General features: G+C 41.9%; 1 protein-coding gene across 8 annotated transcripts in view; it reads left to right on the top strand.

Moving 5' to 3' along the window:
* TNRC6C (trinucleotide repeat containing adaptor 6C) overlaps positions 1-20,481 on the top strand; it is a 115,627-nt gene that overhangs the window by 65,647 nt on the left and 29,499 nt on the right. For 3 of the 8 annotated variants that reach the window (XM_081897439.1, XM_081897441.1, XM_081897444.1), the window contains 7 exons: positions 924-3,512; positions 12,200-12,409; positions 13,037-13,206; positions 13,809-13,889; positions 14,331-14,388; positions 14,681-14,826; positions 20,247-20,396. In XM_081897439.1, coding sequence (XP_081753565.1) covers positions 924-3,512; positions 12,200-12,409; positions 13,037-13,206; positions 13,809-13,889; positions 14,331-14,388; positions 14,681-14,826; positions 20,247-20,396 — 3,404 coding nt within the window. Of the gene's footprint in view, positions 1-923; positions 3,513-12,199; positions 12,410-13,036; positions 13,207-13,808; positions 13,890-14,330; positions 14,389-14,680; positions 14,827-20,222; positions 20,397-20,481 lie in introns of all 8 variants that reach the window. The other 5 variants (XM_081897437.1, XM_081897440.1, XM_081897438.1 and 2 more) reach the window with 4 other exon arrangements.

Below are 20,481 nucleotides of genomic sequence, written 5' to 3'. Positions count from 1 at the left end.
AAGCACCCATCTTTTTGATTGTTCATATATATGAAATGAATGAAAGGCCTCAATCCTGCAGCTATTTACAAGCGGTTCTATCTATTATACCTTGTGATTTCTAATCTGTGACCTTGGTCTAAGAGCCTAGGCCTGTCCTTTGCTGTGATGTGGACTAGTATGTTGGCTCCTGTTTGAAGAGACCCAGTCCCGTGCACCAGCACTGTGTGTGGCTCCACCTTCTGTACTAGAGTGATAGTATGTACGCCAACGAGTACCAGACATGTCATCAAAGTCTTAGTTTACAGTGATAATACTTTCTAAAGTATTTCTTTGATTTCATTTCATGCAGTGAAAACATACAACTGAAAGTGATAACAACTCATATGTTTGAGAAGTATTTTAATACTGGAAATCAGTCCTCACAGTGAAGTTTTTATCTCTGTTTCTAAATTTAACAAGGCATGAATAACTGTTCGTTGACCACAGAATACGCTTGATTGGTTTTGTAGAGTTCTTCTTTCATTTCTAGTTCCCGTTTAATAGTTCAGCTTAAAATGTATGTGGCATATAGGAAAATATTGGAAATTGCATGCCCCAAAGTATTGCTTATTATATCTGACCCTATTAGTGCAACCTAATAAAAGAGAAATAGTACTATTGTCTGCATGTAAATCCTTTGTGTATTAGCACTGAACATACTTGTTTTTTCAGAACCTAGAATTCAAAATGCATTATTATGCTTATTGAAGAATTTGTTTGGATTCACAAGCCGTGCTTCTCCAAGGGCTTAGTGAAAGTTGGGAACCCCTACCCATAAGCTAGACTATAAAGGAGGGAGGAAGAGTCTTAAAGAATGTAAACATAACAATCAAGCCAGAGTTCAACTGATGTATCTGGGTCATTGGATAGCAGACTAATTTACATCATGTTTAATTTTTCAGACCTTGGTCACAGCGGATTGGGAGACCATTATGAGAATACTCACTGGGGACAGCAGCCCACTTTCCGAAGTGAAGCCAATTGCAGCTGGGATAAAGTGATAATAGACAGGACTGACAAGGAAGCGTGGCCTTCCATTACAGGAACTGAGACTGAATCTGCCTCAGAATGTACTACAGACACTGACTCTGCCTCCAACTGTGGCTCAGAGAACAGTAGCATGGCTACAGGGAGTGCCCAAGGCAACTTCACTGGACATACAAAGAAACCCAATGGCAATAATGGCACCAATGGAGCACTCATCCAAAGCACTTCTAACCAGAGTGCCCTTGGAGCTGGTGGAGCAAATGGTAATGGAAATTCAGCCAGAGTGTGGGGTGTTGCCACAGGTTCCAACTCTGGCTTAGCTCATTGCTCTGCCAGTGGTGGGGATGGAAAGATGGACAACATGATTGGAGATGGTAGAAGTCAAAATTGCTGGGGTGCTTCCAACTCAAATGCTGGCATTAATCTTAACCTTAATCCAAATGCCAATCCAGCTGCCTGGCCTGTACTCGGACATGAAGGAACTGTGGGAGCAGGCAACCCTTCCAGTATTTGCAGTCCAGTCAGTGCCATAGGTCAGAACATGGGCAACCAGAATGGGAACCCAACGGGCACCTTAGGTGCTTGGGGAAACTTGCTGCCGCAAGAGAGCACAGAACCACAAACGTCCACTTCTCAGAATGTGTCTTTCAGCGTACAACCTCAGAACCTTAACACTGATGGACCAAATAACGCTAACCCCATGAACTCTTCACCAAACCCTATCAATGCAATGCAGACAAATGGACTGCCGAACTGGGGCATGGCTGTTGGCATGGGGGCCATCATCCCGCCCCACCTGCAAAGCCTTCCTGGTGCTAATGGGACATCAGTTTCTCAAGTCAGTGGGGGAAGTGGTGAAGGAATGGGCAATTCAGTGTGGGGGATATCCCCAGGTAATCCTGCCACAGGAAACAGCAATTCTGGGTTCAGTCAGGGGAATGGAGACACTGTGAACTCAGCATTAAGTGCTAAACAAAATGGATCCAGCAGTGCTGTACAAAAGGAAGGGAATGGAACAAGTGCATGGGATTCAGGGCCTCCTGCTGGTCCTGGGATCTTAGCATGGGGCAGGGGCAGTGGCAACAGTGGCGTTGGTAATATGCATTCTGGTGCTTGGGGCCACCCAAGCCGCAGCACCAGTAATGGCGTTAATGGTGAATGGAGCAAGCCCCCAAACCAGCATTCCAGTAATGACATCAATGGGAAAGGATCAACAGGGTGGGATAGCTCTAGTGTTACCAGCCAGAATCCTGCCATGCAGCAGGGCAATGAACAAATAAACTCTTGGGCCAAAGCTGCAGCATCTGGCAACACAGGTAGTGAAGGCAGTAATGATAGCAATGGGAGTCAGAATGAAGGCAGTACTGGGAGGGAAGGAACTGGAGAGGCTCGAAGAAGAGACAAGGGAATGCTAGACCAAGGACAAGTCCAGTTGCCAAGGAATGACCTTGACCCAAGGGTTCTGTCCAACACTGGATGGGGACAGACTCCTGTAAAACAAAACACTGCCTGGGAATTTGAAGAATCCCCAAGGTCTGAACGAAAGAATGACAATGGAACTGAGGCCTGGGGTTGTGCAGCTACTCAGCCTTCAAACTCGGGGGGCAAGAATGATGGGTCCATCATGAACAGTACAAATACCTCTTCAGTATCTGGGTGGGTCAGCTCTCCACCTGCAACAGTTCCAACTAATACAGGTTGGGGCGACAACAATAACAAAGCGCCAAATGGCCCAGGGGGATGGGGAGAGCCGGCAAGTTCTACTGCTGTCAATAATGCTGCTGCTGCCAAAAGTGGCCACACTTGGAGTGGGACCACAAATCAGGAGGACAAGTCGCCTACTTGGGGTGAACCTCAGAAACCCAAATCTCAAAACTGGGGAGATGGACAGAAATCGAATCCAGGCTGGACTTCAGGGGGTGGAGATTGGGTTGATTCCTCATCTGTCCCTGGACACTTGGGAGATGGGAAAAAGAATGGTTCTGGATGGGATGCTGACAATAGAGCAGGGTCTGGCTGGAATGATACTACGCGTTCTGGGACCACTGGATGGGGAAATGGCACAAACAGCAAGGCTAATACAGGTACGAGCTGGGGGGAATCTTTAAAACCTGGTCCTCAACAGAATTGGGCTTCTAAATCCCAGGACAACAACGTGAGTAATTGGGGAGGAGCTGCTTCTGTTAAACAGACTGGATCAGGATGGGTTGGTGGACCAGTGCCAGCCAAACAGAAAGATAGTAGTGAAGCAACGGGGTGGGAAGAGCCCTCTCCACCATCCATTCGGCGCAAGATGGAGATTGATGATGGTACCTCAGCTTGGGGTGACCCAAATTACAATAACAACAAGACTGTAAACATGTGGGATAGAAACAATCCTGTAATCCAGAGCAGTACCACAACCGCCACCACTAGCACCACCATTATCAACGCAAACATGGCTGAGCCTCAGCCACCGCACCAGTCAAGTGCCCAGTCAAACCGGTCCCCGCTGCTTGGTCCAGGTATGATACAGCTTTTGTTTTCTCAAAATATGTATGCTACCTTTTGGAAAGAAACTTTAATAAGTATGATGTAGGCATTATTTGTTTATATTCAAGCTATACTTCCTGCCTTAAGGATAAGTTTGTATTTAATACGAATAAGGTATAAAAAGGTGTCCAAAATACTCATTGCTGTTACAATTTATCATTTCATTTTCCATTCTGAATTACAGCACACAGACAGGGCAGACACAAGAGGCTAAGTTAGGGTGACCAGATGAAAATTGCATATATGAGAAATGATATGCAAAAGGATAAAAGATGCAGACAGCATGCCATTAGATCAGTCTGTGGATCATCTTTCTTTTGAAATTGTGGTTACAATAATAATTGTTTTACTAAGGATGGAGAAAAAAATCAAAAAGGTATAAAGAATTATCAGATTATGAAATGATTTTGGTAATTGGCTAGTGATACTAATACCTTGTTTTAAAATATACATAGCCAAGTAGGTGTGTTTAAAGCCATAATCTGGCAATTCTATGGGACATGATGGTTGTCAGTTCATCTGCACATGCTTGTCAGATCACTATCCCTTCGTAGGACATATCTGACAATATCATCTTCATTAGGGAGCGTTGCTGTGGCTCACATTGCTTGCCAACTCCCCCAATCCCTTTGCCAATCCCCTTCTTTCACTCAAAGCTCCCCATCCCCTCACACCTCATTTAATCTGTCTAACTGTTGCCACCCTAGTTGCAGATCCCCATCCCCCAAAACACCCCCATACCCTCACAGCTTGCCCCATCCCAAGATCCTGCTGCCACTTGCAGACGAAAGGGGAATGAAGAGGAGAAAGTCTTTCTCCCCTTTGCTTCACACTGCAGTGATTTGAGGCAAGTTGTGAGGAGAGGGGGGAGTTTTTGGCAAACATTGGGCAGCAGCAACAAAGACAGGGAGCACATGAAGGTCTCCCAGGGTGCATGCTCACTCTGCTGGACGGCCTGCCTGCTCGTTCAAACCCCAGGCGTCCCAGGTGGCAGTGGCTGCAGACAGAACAGGGGGAGGCCTTCCTGGGTAACCCACCTGCCGTTTTGCTCTGCCAGCTCCCTCACTTGTGCTGCCAGCCTGTCTGCTCTGCTCACTTGCTCTGCCTGCTGTTGTCGCTGCAGTTCTCATGGCCACCTATTGGCAGCCACACAAACTGCAGCATGACTTTTTTCTTACAAAAATATTATATGGTAAGATATAATTTCATCATGTTTTTGAATTTACTTTCTTTGCTCTGTTGCTGTTTGTCCCTCTTTGATGTGCATTCTCCGACACTATCCATCTGTTTCTGTTACTCTGGCTGTCTCCTGCCAAAGACACATTTCTGCAATTGTGGCTGTTACCCAAGAGGCTGCTTAGTTGTTGAACCAGTGGTTTTTATTCATTATCTCATACAAAGAGATTTTTGTCTTAAGAAATAGAAAACTCTGTGTTTACTTTTTATTTTTTGCTGAACAAAATAATTAGCTGTAGTTTGTGTTGTCCTAGTATTTAAAAACAATTTTTTGCAGCAGTGAAGAAAAACTTTGACAATCCTTGTACTTTTAGCCAGTCCTCAAGTTTTAACTTACCACTACCAGATGAATGCAGCTCCTAATCATTAATGCTTGCCCTCCCCCCCCAAATTTTAATGTCTTTGTGCCATTTTCTCTATTTCACTTGATAATGTTTAAGAAAATATTTTTGGAGGGGATTTTATCCAGTCTGAATGTCTTATGTACTTGGATCTCATGCCCCTAGAAATTTTGTAACCCTTTGACCAGATTTGGTAGGGTTTCGTATAATCAGTCCTGTCTCTAGAATCCTGAGTTTTCCTGACTTTACTACATTTATAGTCACATGAAGGTAGATGAGCTACCTGTACTGAAGTTCATAAGTAGTGACATATCAGCATTAAAAATGAATATTCAATCCTTTAGTGGGATGTGGACATCTCTACAAAGTGGGCATGATTCAACCCCTACCAAGTGCCCTGGAAGCTTCTCATGTGGGCAAGCAGCTGTGAACCATGATGGAACAGCTGTGACAGTCTGCCCTGATGTGGGGCGTTACAGGGGCAGATGTATCCTGTCCCCTTGCCTTTGTGCTAACCACATCAGCTGCTGTTCTACAGCGTGAGTCTTTTAAAAGAGGCTCTGTGAAACGTGTACTCTGTATCCACAGGGCCTCTTTTAAAGGACTCACCCTGTAAAATGCATTTGTGTGGGGGGTCATAATAGATATAAATTTGGGGAGAGTCAGAGGGGTGGGATTTGTAGATTTCATTAAGATCCCCCTACCTTTCCCCCATAATATGAGCACTGGACCCTCCTTGTCATTGTGCTGTGGCTAAGGCATGCCTGGCCAATTGATAAATCCATTATAAATGCATTCACAAAAACACACACACATGACAATGCCCCTGGGGACTGAGCAGTCCAGCCCCTTGTGTACGGGCTGTTCCTATGTGGGATATGTCACAACCCTGTAGCCCCAAATAACGGCCAGCCCTCTCCCACGAGCCAGTATAGAAGGCAGAGTTGATATAGAGATTGAGAGTAGCCTGAGTCACAGAAGTGCCAGCAACTGGTACAGCTACAATCTCAGCTCCATATATTTAGGGATCAGCAGTTGAATTCATCCATGAAAACACTGTTTGATATTTTCAGTTTTCAACCATAAATGAAGCAATGGTATATGGCTGAATGAAATGGTAGCTATGACTCTTCCCCACTACCCTAAATTACTGTGTGCAGACTGCTGAGTTTACATAAGCATGAGGGACTTGGACAAGGCTATCCAGATATTCTAAATCAATGTTTTTCTGGATCAATAATAGCAGCATTTGTTACAAGTTGTATAGTAATATACCAGCAGTAGCGACTCACCCAGTGGGGCAAAGCTGCAGTGCTAGCTTCCCAGCAGGTGTGTCACTGCCACTTATCTTGTGGGACAGGGCGAGCTGGTGTGGAGCTCAATACAGTGTGGATGTATTGACAGGAGGGGTGGATTTGCTCTACTGGTGCATGTTGGAACTCCTCTCATAAGCAGTCACCTGCTTAGAAAAAAGGGTCTTTTCATGGGCAAGGTAGAAGAGACAGGCAGCTGGGGTGGCTAGAAAGCAGTATGTAACAGGGAGATAAATGGTAGCTACAAAGAAGGGCTAAGGTATGAGTTTTCCCCTTCTCTCTGACTGAATCCAAAAGATGCCTAAAGATGCCCATCATCTTTCCTCACAACTACCTAGTGCAGTTATATTTACAGGCCTTTCTTTAGAGCCACATAGCCTAGAAACCTTTTTGGTTTCTTTTAAAGAAAAGCTGAGATTTTCAGGCTCATCTGCAATATGTGTTTGGGGTAGTCCCGATTCTTGCTGTTGATTTGGCCCCAATATAAGCCCCTCACCTCCATTATGTAGAAAACTACCCATGTGAGCTGGGTCATCCACACAAATGCCTCTTCTCCCAGAGTGAGAGGCTTCTGTGTGACCAGGAGTTTACAGAGAAGCCACACTTCAGATGGCAGATTATCTGCATGGTGAAGGACAAGAGATTACACCTCTCCTCCACAACATTATTTCAGTGCCAGCTCCTAATGAATTGCACAGCTGAGTTCAGCAGTACTTCCCGTTTGGGGAAACTAGCATGAAAACACAACACAATTTGAATGTAACTTAAAACTCTAGTAATGTAATGTGGTGACCTTAATAAGACATGAAAATCTCTTACTTTGAATCATTTAAATGCCCCCAGTGACTAATAGAATCTATTTATATTGTAAGCTACAAGAGTTGCACTAGAAAAAGGCTGTTTATGTAAGATTTTTTAAATTTCTCATTGACTGAGAATTAAATATTTCTGTGGTCTTTTATAGTTCATTGTGTGGGGCTACTATTCCGTAGTATCAGCCTTCTTTCTAGATAATGTAAAAAAATAGTAAAACACAGCAAACTAACTTAAAATATATAGACCTATGTTATTATTTTGTCCCCCAAAGCATGTATAGAATCATAAATCTTTATTGAAACATTATATAGCCACATTTGAAATGGAAGTTTGCACCCTGCATGGTAACAAATGAAGCCTATATGTGCATAGAAAAGTAAAAACCTGGATTAATGCCACTTTGGCTTTCTATCCTAGCTGGGCTGGACAGACAACAAAAACAGTTACAGCAAATAAGATGACAGCACAAAACCCTTCATTTACTGATGTTTTTGTCTACCCGATGATTTATTCTCTTTGTCTGTCCTCTGTTTCCTCTGTGCTTTGAAGTGTTCCTCTAGTAAGGATGTTGTCCTGGTGAGGTACTGTAAGATAAGAAAGCCATTTCTCTGGCTTATTTTCAGCAATAGTGCAGACATAACAAAGTGAGAGGTGAGTGCCCCTTGCAGGATGAGCTTTCCCCTTCTATTATATCTTCTTACAATTCAATTACAGTGTATCTGTGGGATGTAAACAAAATTATGAAGTATATTATCCACCTTTAGTTATACATGTGGATCCAAAAGCACCCACATACTTTTATTTTAGTCATAGGTATCTATAAAGTGTAAACATTGTTGCTTGTCCCAGGTCATGTGGGGAATTCATAGCTAGTGGGCACTCCTTCCTTGGAGGTTTTTAAGCAGAGGTTGGATGCCCATCTGTCATGGATGCTTTAGTTGAGACTAGATGACCCTCAGGAGTTCCTTCCAACTCTACAATTCCAGGATTCTTAAAATTGGGACTGTTGAATTCCAATAAATCAGTTACTTGTTGACTTTCTAGCTACAATGAAATAAAGGAGTGGTGGCTAACATATGGCCTTCCATATGTTTTTGGACTCAGAATTCCCATCAGCCACAAACATCATGGCCAGTGTCAGGGATGATGGGAGTTGTAGTCCAGCAACACCTGGAAGGCAACAGATAGGCCTCTGCTGAAATAAACTATGTTACCCTATCATTAACCAGACGTGTAGCCCTTTAAAAAATAAGTCTGCCTTAATGTTGGGGAAAGCAGGTTAATGTTATGGAATAGTTCTTTGTCTGGGTCATCAAGGAATGCCTTCTACCAGTAGTGAGTCAGTTTATTTTGAGGGATGACACACAAATAACTGGGCTATTTAAAAAATCAGAAGAAATATCATGCCGAAATTCATCCCCAGTGGAGATCTCCCACTATCATCCTCCAATGCAGTACTTCTAAAGAGACTCAGCTATCTGATCCTGTGAGCCTATGAAATATCATTAGTAATATGCTTCATTGGATTGAAGGTAGTATGTGAGAGAGAGTGTGTTACTTAAGAAATGCAAATATACATAACCGTTCTGAAACCCCCAGTGGAGTTTGAATTGTTTCAGGGATTCAAACGTCAGCAATACCCAAGTTACTGTTTAAAGATTTTTCTAACTAACTGCCGTCATATTCAACACTGCAATTTTTTGCACTTGATTTGATCTCTTGAGAACTTTACAAACTATGGGTGTCTTAACACATGTTATTGTTTTCATGTAATTACATGTAATTTGCCAGGGCATGAACTCCCTTGTTGTGCGTAATAATTTACATAACATTGTGTGGCTCAAAACACAATGTATTTAACAAAATGGCTTATACATTACAGATTGGTAGTGATTAATCATTATTATTGAATTTAAAGAGAACCCAGGGAAGCTGGTCCCTCTTTCTTTGTACTTAATAAATGAATACATGTTGCAGTGGAAATTGCAGTATTCAGCTTGAGGTTAAATGTACTGTTGCAAAGACTCAGAGCTCTTTAAATTGTGCATTCTAGCTTCCTTTCTAATAATTAATGAGACTTAATTTCTTCTATGCCAACATGTATGTCAATATATGACCACAGGATGAAAGCAGAAATGAGGGAAAGCCTTTTAACTCCATGTGAGAGGCATCCAGCCAAAGATTGGGCTGGCTATTTCAAATCTGTTTTTCAACTTTATATTTCCTTATCTCTGAAGTTCCCCATGCCTTATGAACCAACTACTCTTTTTCCAGTCTCCGCTACACAAACACCTCCATCTGGCATCCACTCTTCAGTTCTCTCCTTTTCTATCTTCCTATCTTAGGCTGCTTGCCTGCTTTTGCTATTTCACAGGTCCTCCCCTCCTCTCGCTAGTCCCAGTAGCTCCTCCACAGTCTTGGGGTAGCTCCTCCACAGTCTTTGCAGTTAGCTTCACTCCCATAAAATACCTTGGGGCAGGAGTAGCTCCTGTTAGCTTAACCAGTGTGTGCAGTGGTCAAGAATAAAGGCAGTTGCAGTCCACCACACTGGCTACCCTTGTCTTAGTGTATTACACAATATACATTTCTGAGCCCAAGGGTACATATGGAAATCTAAGAACTGGTATGAGCACTACAAAATACCCAGGTTACAGAAAACAACCTGGCAATGCTCAGAACCACCCCCACCCCACACAAAAGCAGGCAAAAGCACCTTGACACTTCCCAGTCTAACCACATTTCTACCTGCCCCACACCTGGTGTCACATACATAGGGCAGGTGGCCATGATTTGGGGAAGTTGGCCTCGGGGACCAAATTGGGACCCATGCCAGGCCAAAGGTTTCCCTCCCCCATCAGATATCCTTACAGTAAGGATACCCCTGAGGTAACTCCTGTTTTACACACAGACCTGGAGATAAAGACTTACTGATTTGAACATTAAACAAGGATTTGAACCAAACTCATGGGGAAACACCTTCCAATACCACAGCTCCCAGATCACACACAGTTAACAAATGTTATTTTCTAGATAGCTCTGCCTTAATTTTCTTTCTCTTTGTGCCTGAATAAGAGAAGATCAGAATCTGATCTTTTGAAGTCTGCCATGAAAATAAATTCAAAATAAGAATCTAAAATTAATCATGTTACTTCAACATGCTGCAGCTCTTAGAGAAGACTTATCTTAAAAAAGACAGGTCTGAGACCCAAAGCTAACAAGTGATTTTTCCTCCACTATTGGCTAGCGGCCAGGTGATTAGTGGAATGATGTATGCTGTCTGTGATTAACCAAGCCAGACCTACTGCATCAGAGCCAGGCTTTGGTAAACAGCAGCATGATGTTTGACCTTGCAGCGTTGCCTCCTGTGGTAAAGGTTCCTTTTGGAAAAGAAGCATGAGGATTTTACTAGAGAAGGAAGGGCTGATCATTAAGATGCCAACTCCTAGTCAGCTTACAAGCTGTTTAGGAACGTAGGATGGCTCAAAGCAATTATTATGTTTCTGTTTGGGTGCAGGACCTTTTTTCTGCCTCAAAGCTTCTTTAGTGGTAAATTACAGAAAGCCACCCTAAACAAAGATACATCAGCTGTAAGAAACTGAGGATAATGGTGAATGATAGACAGAATTCTGTAAAAGGACGAGCAAATGTGGATCGTAACGATGATCTTCCTGCAACCACCCCACATTCTCACACATCACACACACGGCCGTATAGTATACACATAGCACACATGTGTATACTATATCATGCCCCCTGCAACTATTTTTGGGAAAGCATTTCAACTTGTTTCAAACCTAATTGCCAGGGGTGATCATGAACACTAAAGATGGGGAGGATTGCCCTCTCCCCAGCTGCAGCTGCCCAATGCAGCAATTATGCTTGAAAACAGCCCTCAGTTGGCTACAGTGTTTTCAAACCTAGTTGTAGCATGGAAGAGCTGTTTTCAATGTGAAGGGTTACAGTATATATGAAAGGCAACCTTCATTGGGACAGTGGAAGAGCAACTCTGCCACTTCTGCTCTGTCATTCACTTTTGATACCATTGATACCATGTTCCATAGCCAACTCAGTCCATCCTTGGCTCCTGATCAGGGACTTTTGTTTCATTTTTTGCAGTATCTGCATGCTGCCCAACGACAGTGTTCTTTGGACTGCTCATAACAATAAGTGAAAGCTGGGGGAGTCTTCCCTATGTAATACAATAATAATTTAAATAGTCACTGCATGCAAACTCTGATTATTATCTGATCTCAAGTTGTAAATTACTTTTCTCATGTTTACTCCTTCCTCCAGTGACCATGTTATCCTTGTAAAACACACAACATTCTGTCACTGTGATAGTAACCTTTTGCTCTGGATCAAATCAAGGCATACTCAGTATGTGGTCCAATCATCTAATTTCTTTAAAAACCACTTTGGTTTTAGTTCCCAGATTTAATAACTGCTTCATATATGTTATCAAGACACACATTACTCCAGGTGTAGCCAAGATAGTACCTATCGGATATTGTCCGTGTCCATCTCCCATCAGCCCCTGGCAGTTTATCCAATAACATCTGGAGGGCACTATGCGGTCTACATCTTCATTTATCTGATATGATGTGTCATATTATCATAATCAATTGGCATTTTGTAGGAGGTAGGGCATGCTTGCGACTCAGTCATCCAAAAGAATCCACGGGTGCTGTTTCTTACTATGATGCAGGCACCACTTCCTTCACAATTTCAGCAAGTTATTCTTACTGTGCACAGGTATATACTTTCTTGAAGAGGAAATGAAATGCGTCTGTCTTAATTAAATCCTCTCTCCCCCAATTGCTTCATGTTTAAAAGTTGTCCATAGCTATGCATGTATGTATGTATGTATGTAACGATTTACGGAAATGTAGTCTGAAAAGTTGATTTTATGTTTCTTTGTTTCCTCTAACCATGTCCCCCCATTTCTGATTTCAGCAGGCTGGGGAGAGATGCCTGCTATCCATGCAAAGCCTGAAGCTTCATGGGGAGAGCCTTCCTCCCCTTCTGCTGCAGTTGATAATGGCACTTCAGCATGGGGAAAGCCTCCCAGCAGCGGTACAGGGTGGGGAGATAACTCTGCTGAGTCAGCAGGGTCATATGGAAGAGCAAGTGCACCAGCTGCTGCCCCAGTACTGTGCAAACCAGGTAAGTGTGTGTGTTGATTTGTCTTGGCTGAGTTGGCAAGAAGAATTATAGTTCTGTTTTCATACAGATTACTTTTTTTTAGCTTAAACAGGTATTCTGCTTGATCACTTCTACAACAAACAACGGGCCAACATGTATAACCTATGCTCTTTTTATTAATTCAGACATAAGCTCTCCAAATAGATGTAGCAGTAAAATACAGAACAAGCTCGGAAAAAAATCCAAATATATTGACTCGCACATAATGCTTAGTGTGATCTGAGCGTCTGGGGTCCTAGAGAGGGAATAGTGGCCACATTACTCCTGCTATCAGCTTCTTGTGATTTGGCTTAGTGTGTTTCCTGAACCCAGGCTCGTGGTTTTTCTCACTCCGAACAATGGCTTTTCATTCATGATTTGTCTGGAATGAGACAAATCAAAGGCCTAGGTTCAGATGAATAAGCCACTAAGCCAAGCCATGATTTGGCTCACAGTGGTGCAACAGTGCTGGAAGGAGGAGCAAAGTGGTTGCTACCTTCTCAGCGAGATCCCACATGTTTGTGCTAAGTCTTGACTCATACATGTGAACGAAGCCCATTGATTTTAAAGTATAGGAAGGTCAACTGAAATGTTCCATTCCTCCTACAGCTTCTAAATCTTCTATGCAAGAAGGCTGGGGCAGTGGTGGAGATGAAGTAAATCTCAGTACAAGTCAGTGGGAAGATGAAGAAGGAGATATGTGGAATAATACTGCTTCACAAGAGAGTAATTCCTCTTGTAGCTCCTGGGGAAATGCTCCAAAGAAAGGACTTCAAAAGGTAGGACTAAGCACAGCTGGGTTATAAAAATCAGTAAGATGAGATGGTTCGTGCACTTATTTTTTTATACTTTATCAAACTGTTTTATAAAAGTATGAAAGTCATCATTTTCAAAAAGCACTACAATAAGATTGTTATCCTGTAGTTACCATCACTTGTCATGTTCAAATGGTGTTGGAAAGCTGGAATGGACTAGAGAATCAGTTGATATGCTGTGGCCCTGCCTAACAGATTCCTTTGCACCCTGGTGTAGATGTCAGTCACATGTTCTTTACAGACACAAACAGATCTGATTTTTGCAGTATTTCAACATTTATGCAAAGACCACATAGTCAGAATGAGTTCTGACAAATAAGGGGCAAAAGAGGTTTACAGGTGGGAATCTTTCTCAGCTGACTGTATAAGAAAGATTAATAAGAATAATAGAATAAGATCTGTGTAAATCTGAAAGCTTCCACTTCCAGCTTTAAAGTAACTTATAAAGAAATTTAGACTGCAATCCTATATACTGTTACCTAGAAGTAAGTCCTGTTGAATTAAATTGAGTGTAGGGTTTTCTTGTTTAAAAGTTTTCCATTTTTCCTCTCAATTCATTTTCTCAGGGCATGAAGACATCTAGTAAGCAAGATGAGGCCTGGATCATGAACCGTCTGATAAAACAGCTCACAGACATGGGCTTCCCAGTGAGTAACATTTGGTTTGTTTATTTATTTAGTAAATTTCTAGCTCATCCATCATGTGGTTCTAGTCCAGGAATATTCATGTGCTAGTATTTCTTCTGGCTTTGGCTTCATGGTCTTAAGCAGTGATGAGGAACCTGTAGCCCCCCAGATGCTGGTGGACCCAAGCTTCCATAAGTCCCAGCCAAAATCAGCACATCAGATTATGATGTCTTAAGAGAGGAAGTAGTTGGTGTAAGGTGCTCCGAATCATGGCTTCTAGCAAATCCATCTCGCTCCAAATTTTACATATATATTACTGACTTGATTGCAAAATTCCTGTTTCAACCAGTTGAATGGTTTGAAAGCTCTAGGTATGTCTCCCCTTGCACCTGTTTTACAGTTCTTGTAAAATCTACATTGTGTTTCATAGTTGTGAAAAAATGCAATTTCTCATTTTTGCAGAGAGAGCCAGCAGAAGAGGCCTTGAAGAGTAACAGTATGAATCTAGATCAGGCCATGAGTAAGTATTTTTGTAACTGAAATAGACATCTGCGAGGGTTGATCTGTTATAATGAAATTCGCATCACTTTTCCCAGCAGCATTATGTCAAAGGATCGAGTTAGTTGTAAATTATCGAGTGTCAATCTTAGTGTTTTAAAAGACAAAATGCATTTTAAATTTCAAGTATGAAGTGTATTAATATCAGTGGGAGTGTAGCAATAGTTGTATCAGTACAACAGTTATTTTGTCTTGATTTAGGGACATTTCCCTCATTTTCTTTGGTGTCTTCATATTGTGTTTACTTTTTGCAGGTGCTCTGCTGGAAAAGAAGGTGGAAATGGACAAGCGTGGAATGGGTGTGGCTGACTACAATGGAATGGTCACCAAACCCCTTGGCTGCCGCCCACCACCGATCTCCAAAGAGTCTTCCATGGACCGCCCCACCTTCCTTGACAAGGTAGGTGCAGCACTCTGGAAGCAGAGTGGGAAGAAACTCTAAAAGTTAGATTAACCTGGAAAATGTGGGTGGGGCAGGTAGATGTACTGTTTTGCCTCATGAGTCTGCTCCCTTTACTTCTTAGCTTACTAGTAAAAGAAAGCATAGTTACTGGAGAGTGAGATGTCCTATTTCATCTGCAGGTGTAGACATTTGGCATTAGCACAATATCGCCACTTGCTGTTTCCAGCTGTTATTTTCTAGCAGGGCTGGCTAACCTATGGGCCTCCAGACCTTGTTGAGACTACAGCTCATGATTCCTGACCACTGGCCCTGCTGCCTGTAGCTGATGGGATTTGGAGTCCAACAACATCTGGAGAGCCACAGGTTTCCCATTCTTGCCATAAGGCAGAGATCTTTTTTAATATTGAGCTGAGACATCCTCTTGCAGTGTGGATATGTGAAATATGAAAAACATAATTTATTTCTCTTGTCTTTTGCCAAGTAATCGAGAGACACCAGTAATAGTTTTTAAACATTCCCAAATACATTGAATAATTAAAAAAGGCCCAGCCACTACATGGAGCTTCTCTTACAGGTTTGTCCTTAGACACTCTAGTACAGGAGCAACCAATGGGCTGCCATCCAGATGTTGTTGGGCTCCAACTCGCATCAGCCCCAGCCAGCATGGCCAACACTCAGGGATGATGCAAGTTGTAGAATAAAAACATCTGGAGGGCACCACATGCACTAACACTGCACTGACACATCTACCAAATCCAAAATCCCATCTCTGGCCATGGCAATTTGTAATGCTCCAGAGAATAAGAATCCAGGAAGAACATTTCTTTTGGAGTCTGTAATTGAGACATCAAGATAAAGTAATCATCATATGCATCCCAAACGTTATTTCTAAAATTATTAAATGCTTAGCAAGTGCCTTTATTTGTTTATGAAAAGACCAGCTTTTCTACAGTTTACAGTTCTAGGTACAGTATCAAACTTGTCTGTGTTTTTAAGGGTTGCAAACACAAGAAATGAATACCATGTGTTCCATCCAGACTTGCGCCCCTGGTGAACAGAAGGGCTCCTTTGAGTCTGAAAATGCTCAGAATTCCTTTTCCATTGGTATAGGACACTTTTGGGAAGTTTTTCTTGTTAACCAGGAGCATAACTTGGAAAAATAATTATTATGTGGCATTAGCACATAAAGGTGCAGGGGTGGATTGCACCTAAATACAATACTTGAAAGTTCTGTTGTGGATCAGACTATGGAGTATGGATCACAACAAAACATTTCATTCTCATTTCTGTTTCTTTGGCCTTTGAAGTGTTAAGGCCACTTTCCCCTTCTGAGGAATGCTTTTCCTCCTTCTTCCAGCTATGTACTAGCTTTCTTCAGGCCAAACTTCAGACCAAATGACTTTTTAAGCATTACACAATATTTTGTATGTGAATAGGAACCTTGGTTTTTAGAGCAAACCAATCCTGTGTAGAAGGAATATATAGGACACTGAAAAGTATTCCTGCTTAAGAGGCAAGAAAGGATAGCAAACAGCTCATGACCTGAACAGAAGAAATCCTTGAACCTGTTACTGTCATGCAAGCTGCAGTTTGTGGAGCATGACGGATATTCTTGCAGAATGTGAAACATGTTGAGCTGAAAGACCTTGGGGATATGATTAGAAAATGTCTGTGTCCTCCCTCAGGACCTTCCAGCACTAAACTAAGTATCACATTGGTTGATAAAGAAACTTTTCATGGGCCTCTACAAGGAGTTGGCAGAAAAACTTGTATTAGCAGGAGTTTATTTAGGACTCCACAGATATTTCATGTTTGATTGGCACGGAACAATATTTCACCCTTTTTAGGAACATGGGCTATTCCCTGACACTTAATAATCTTCTGAGTGAGTGGGTGGGAAGATGATGCAAATTAGCTGTAAAATTACTGCTTTTAGCAAGTTAACAAAAGAGCATGCATACACTCGTGAAGCTATAATTATTTGCAAAGTACACAGCAAAATTGAGATTTTTTTCCACATGACTTCAGGCTTTTACTTGTAGAATATTTGCCTGCGGAAGGGGATATTTAAGCATCAGAGAATAATCTGGCTCCACAAGGGGCAGAACCTTTGCTCAGCACCCTGCTGCAGTCTGTGATACTAAACCAGTGGGGGCGGGAAAGACATGCTTTTGTTTACTATCGTTCTTCCAGACAGGCACAGCGTAGCAGTAGAAGCCCCTGTTCTTACTTCTATATTAATTGCTCCACAGCACAGACACTGCACATTGATAAATGTAGGCCAGTTCAGATGTAATGCCAATAGCTTAGCATTGAGGTGGATAACACTTTATAAGTGAAGAGCTGCATTTATTGTGAGAAAAAGTGGCTGAAGACCATGTGAGGGCAATGGGCAGGGCCAAAGCCCAAAGTGTGCAGCCACACCTCTGTTTTCCTCCCCCTCACCCCAACAAAAATCCATTCATTCTCTTTTCACACATAGAAATCCCCAGCCATCTATTCACACACATACAGAAGCATACACCATACTCACACATTCACTTTCTCTTCCACTGTTCTCTCACACAGATTAAATTTGCAGTCCCCTTTTCCCACACTCCCTCCTTTTCTTGTGGCTCCTGCTGTTCAGTTTCAAAAGTAAGTCTACACACACACACACACACACACACACACACACACACACTCTTTCCCTTCACCAAGGACTCACTTTGTCCTTCTTGTCCAGGCATAGGCAAACTCGGCCCTCCAGATGTTTTGGGACTACAACTCCCATCATCCCTGACCACTGGTCCTGTTAGCTAGGGATGATGGGAGTTGTAGTTCCAAAACATCTGGAGGGCCGAGTCTGCCTATGCCTGTTCTTATCACTTACTTTCATCCCTTTCTCATTGATCTTCAGTGCCTCCCAACATAACCTGCTCCTTCCCTTCCTAATTGTTCTCCTTGTCTAGCTGTGTTGAGAAGAATGAGATTGAGACAGGCAGGCACACATGTGAGCTGAGGGTCTCGGAACATATATCCCACTGGCTAGAGCCTCTTATTTAAAGAAACTTGTAATTGCTACATTCTGTACTTGGGCCTCTGAGCTCATGTGTGGGGCTGATTGCCAACTTCATGGATTGCTGCAGTTCAGGGGTTTTTTTATATGTAGAAAAACCTCTAATCAGTGAACATAATATGATAATTATCAATAAAACACAGATAAAATTAAAACAAATATACCCAACTAAATTATACATCTAGGTAGGCTTGTTGAAATAAAGAAGTTTTCAGAAGACATCTGTATGTCAGTAGGATGGGGGAAACCATGAGGAAGGGGAGGAACCAATAGCCCCAGGAACCATTTACAATGTTTGTTTATTTACAAAATTAATATACCACTTAACATTTTAAGGGGGGGAAATACATGCACAAGTTATGCACTCTACCTTTTCTCCTCTTGCATACAAGAAGAGGTGATTGAAAACTTTCTCTTTTGTTGTTAAATTAACCATTATGACTCTAAGAACTTTGGTTACTTCAGACAAACCCAGAGCCTAATTGTAGTTTATGATACCAGCTTGCTCACTAACTAGCATTTGCACAGTGTTTTCTCGAGTATGACATAACAAGGGATTGTGATTAGCAGATGTTTCTGAACTGGCACTTGATGAATGTCGGAAGTATCCTGGCTCATGAATTTGTAACACTATATCACAGTTTAGCCTATGTTGACACTGGCCCACTGTGTTTATCCTGCATTAAACCCCAAAGACACTAGCTATACACAGAAAAAAGCATTTTTTGGGGGAAGAGCAGAATACCCCTAGAATAGGTTAGGAGAAGATGGCCTCCTAGACAGACTTAGACAGATGAGATTACTTCCCAAACCTCCTCCACCTAGAGCTTCTGCTGTAAGGTTTTCTTCTTGATATTTTGGATTGTTTCACATATACTGTGTCCAATCTTCCAAACCATGGTTTGGATGATTGGGAATAAGCTTTGTGCAAGCCCCTTCCTCTTTAGTATGGCATTTCCTCCTTCCCATCTTTTAGGCAAATTGTTGTTTGCCATTTCATCCAAATCGGCAAACTATGTTTTGTGGCTGACCTTCAAACCAGAACCAGGAACCAACTTTAAGTTGTGATTTCCAGTAATAGTTTGGAGAATATGCACAAACCAGCTTGATAACACTGAGGTGATGGCTTGCCTGGTTCAAAACTTAATTGACTCTTAAGCATGCAAGGGAGGGAGGAGATAACCTTATTTTTCTTGAGGGATTAGAAGTGTTATGTATGAACTCACCAATTTATGGGATGTTCTTGCTCCCAATTCTTTGAAGAATTTTTTAGCTGGAAATTGGTTGGGTTGGGTGGGTTACAATTTGGTTTTTGTTTATGCTATGACAAAGCTGAAGAATTAGACACAAAATTCAGCCCACTTATTCAAGTCCTACTCATGCCAGTGAAACCTATATGCATATAAACTGGAATATGCTTGGGGCTGCAGTTGACAATACATAATTCTTTGAAAATTCTGCTTAGCTCTAAAACATGGCATTCAGACTAGGACACTGTCAACATAGCAGCCCCCTTGTCATCTTCCTCATCCCTCAAATTGGTAACTGATTTAAAAATAAATTGTTATACACCTGCATTCAATAGCAGATGTTTGTTTACATACTGATTACTATGCTAATGTTTAAAAATAGTTTAATGTCTGTCATGTACCTAACTGTAGATGACACAGAAGATTAATGGAACAAGTTTTCTCAACAGCTGATTTGCAATTTAGAACACTACCTAAAATTGGAATTGTTGATTATGTATATTACCAAAGTATCAGTGAAGAAAGCTTTCTGAAACTCCTGTAATTGCTAACTTTTTTCATAACTCTGTTTCCACTTTGGCTTATGGCAGTGTTCCAAAAATGCAATCAGGGTTTTCAGGGTTTTCAGAAGAATTGAATGTCCTTTTGTCCTCCAACCCCTCCCCTTTTGTTTTATTTTGTAATTGAGAGAAAAGAAAGGAAATGAAGTGGGCATGGAAGGAATGATCAGACAGAAGTCTGTCTTGTGCGGGTGTTGTTGCCATTCCTCTTGAGGCAAGGGATCGGTTGCCCTGTAACATTCCTATTTTTAAAATGTCACAACAAGCATCCCTTTTTATGCCTGCCATTTTTCATACTACAGAATACTGTTCAGTTATAGATTTACAAAATGCAAAGCGAAAAGTAAAGACAAACAGTATCTAAATTCTGTTTCTCTTTTTCTTCTCCCTTCCACCCCATACTTTTCATTATATATTCTTCATGCCTTTTTAAACAATATTTTGAACTTTTATTCATCCATGTTCCACTTATATTTCCATGGGAAACTGTTCTGTGCACTGTCTGTACCTGGACACTGCACACAGCTCACCCTTTCTTTTTTCAATCAGGATGGCGGCCTAGTGGAAGAGCCCACTACTTCACCATTTTTGCCTTCACCAAGCCTGAAGCTCCCCCTTTCAAACAGTGCACTCCCTAATCAGACCCTGGGTGGGATTGCCTCAGGGCTGGGCATGCAAAACTTGAATTCTTCTAGACAGGTAAGGTATCTTTCGAGTGACAGTTATTTGAATGTCGGCACGCTTGCGCTTGCTAGTCAGCAAGATATTTGTTTGGCTTTGCTTT

Source organism: Podarcis melisellensis, assembly GCF_964234715.1.
Source record: "Podarcis melisellensis genome assembly, chromosome: 2".
NCBI classification, from domain to species: Eukaryota; Metazoa; Chordata; class Lepidosauria; order Squamata; family Lacertidae; genus Podarcis; species Podarcis melisellensis.
The sequence above is the reverse complement of the archived record's forward strand: the minus strand, read 5'-3'. Positions and strand labels throughout refer to the sequence as shown.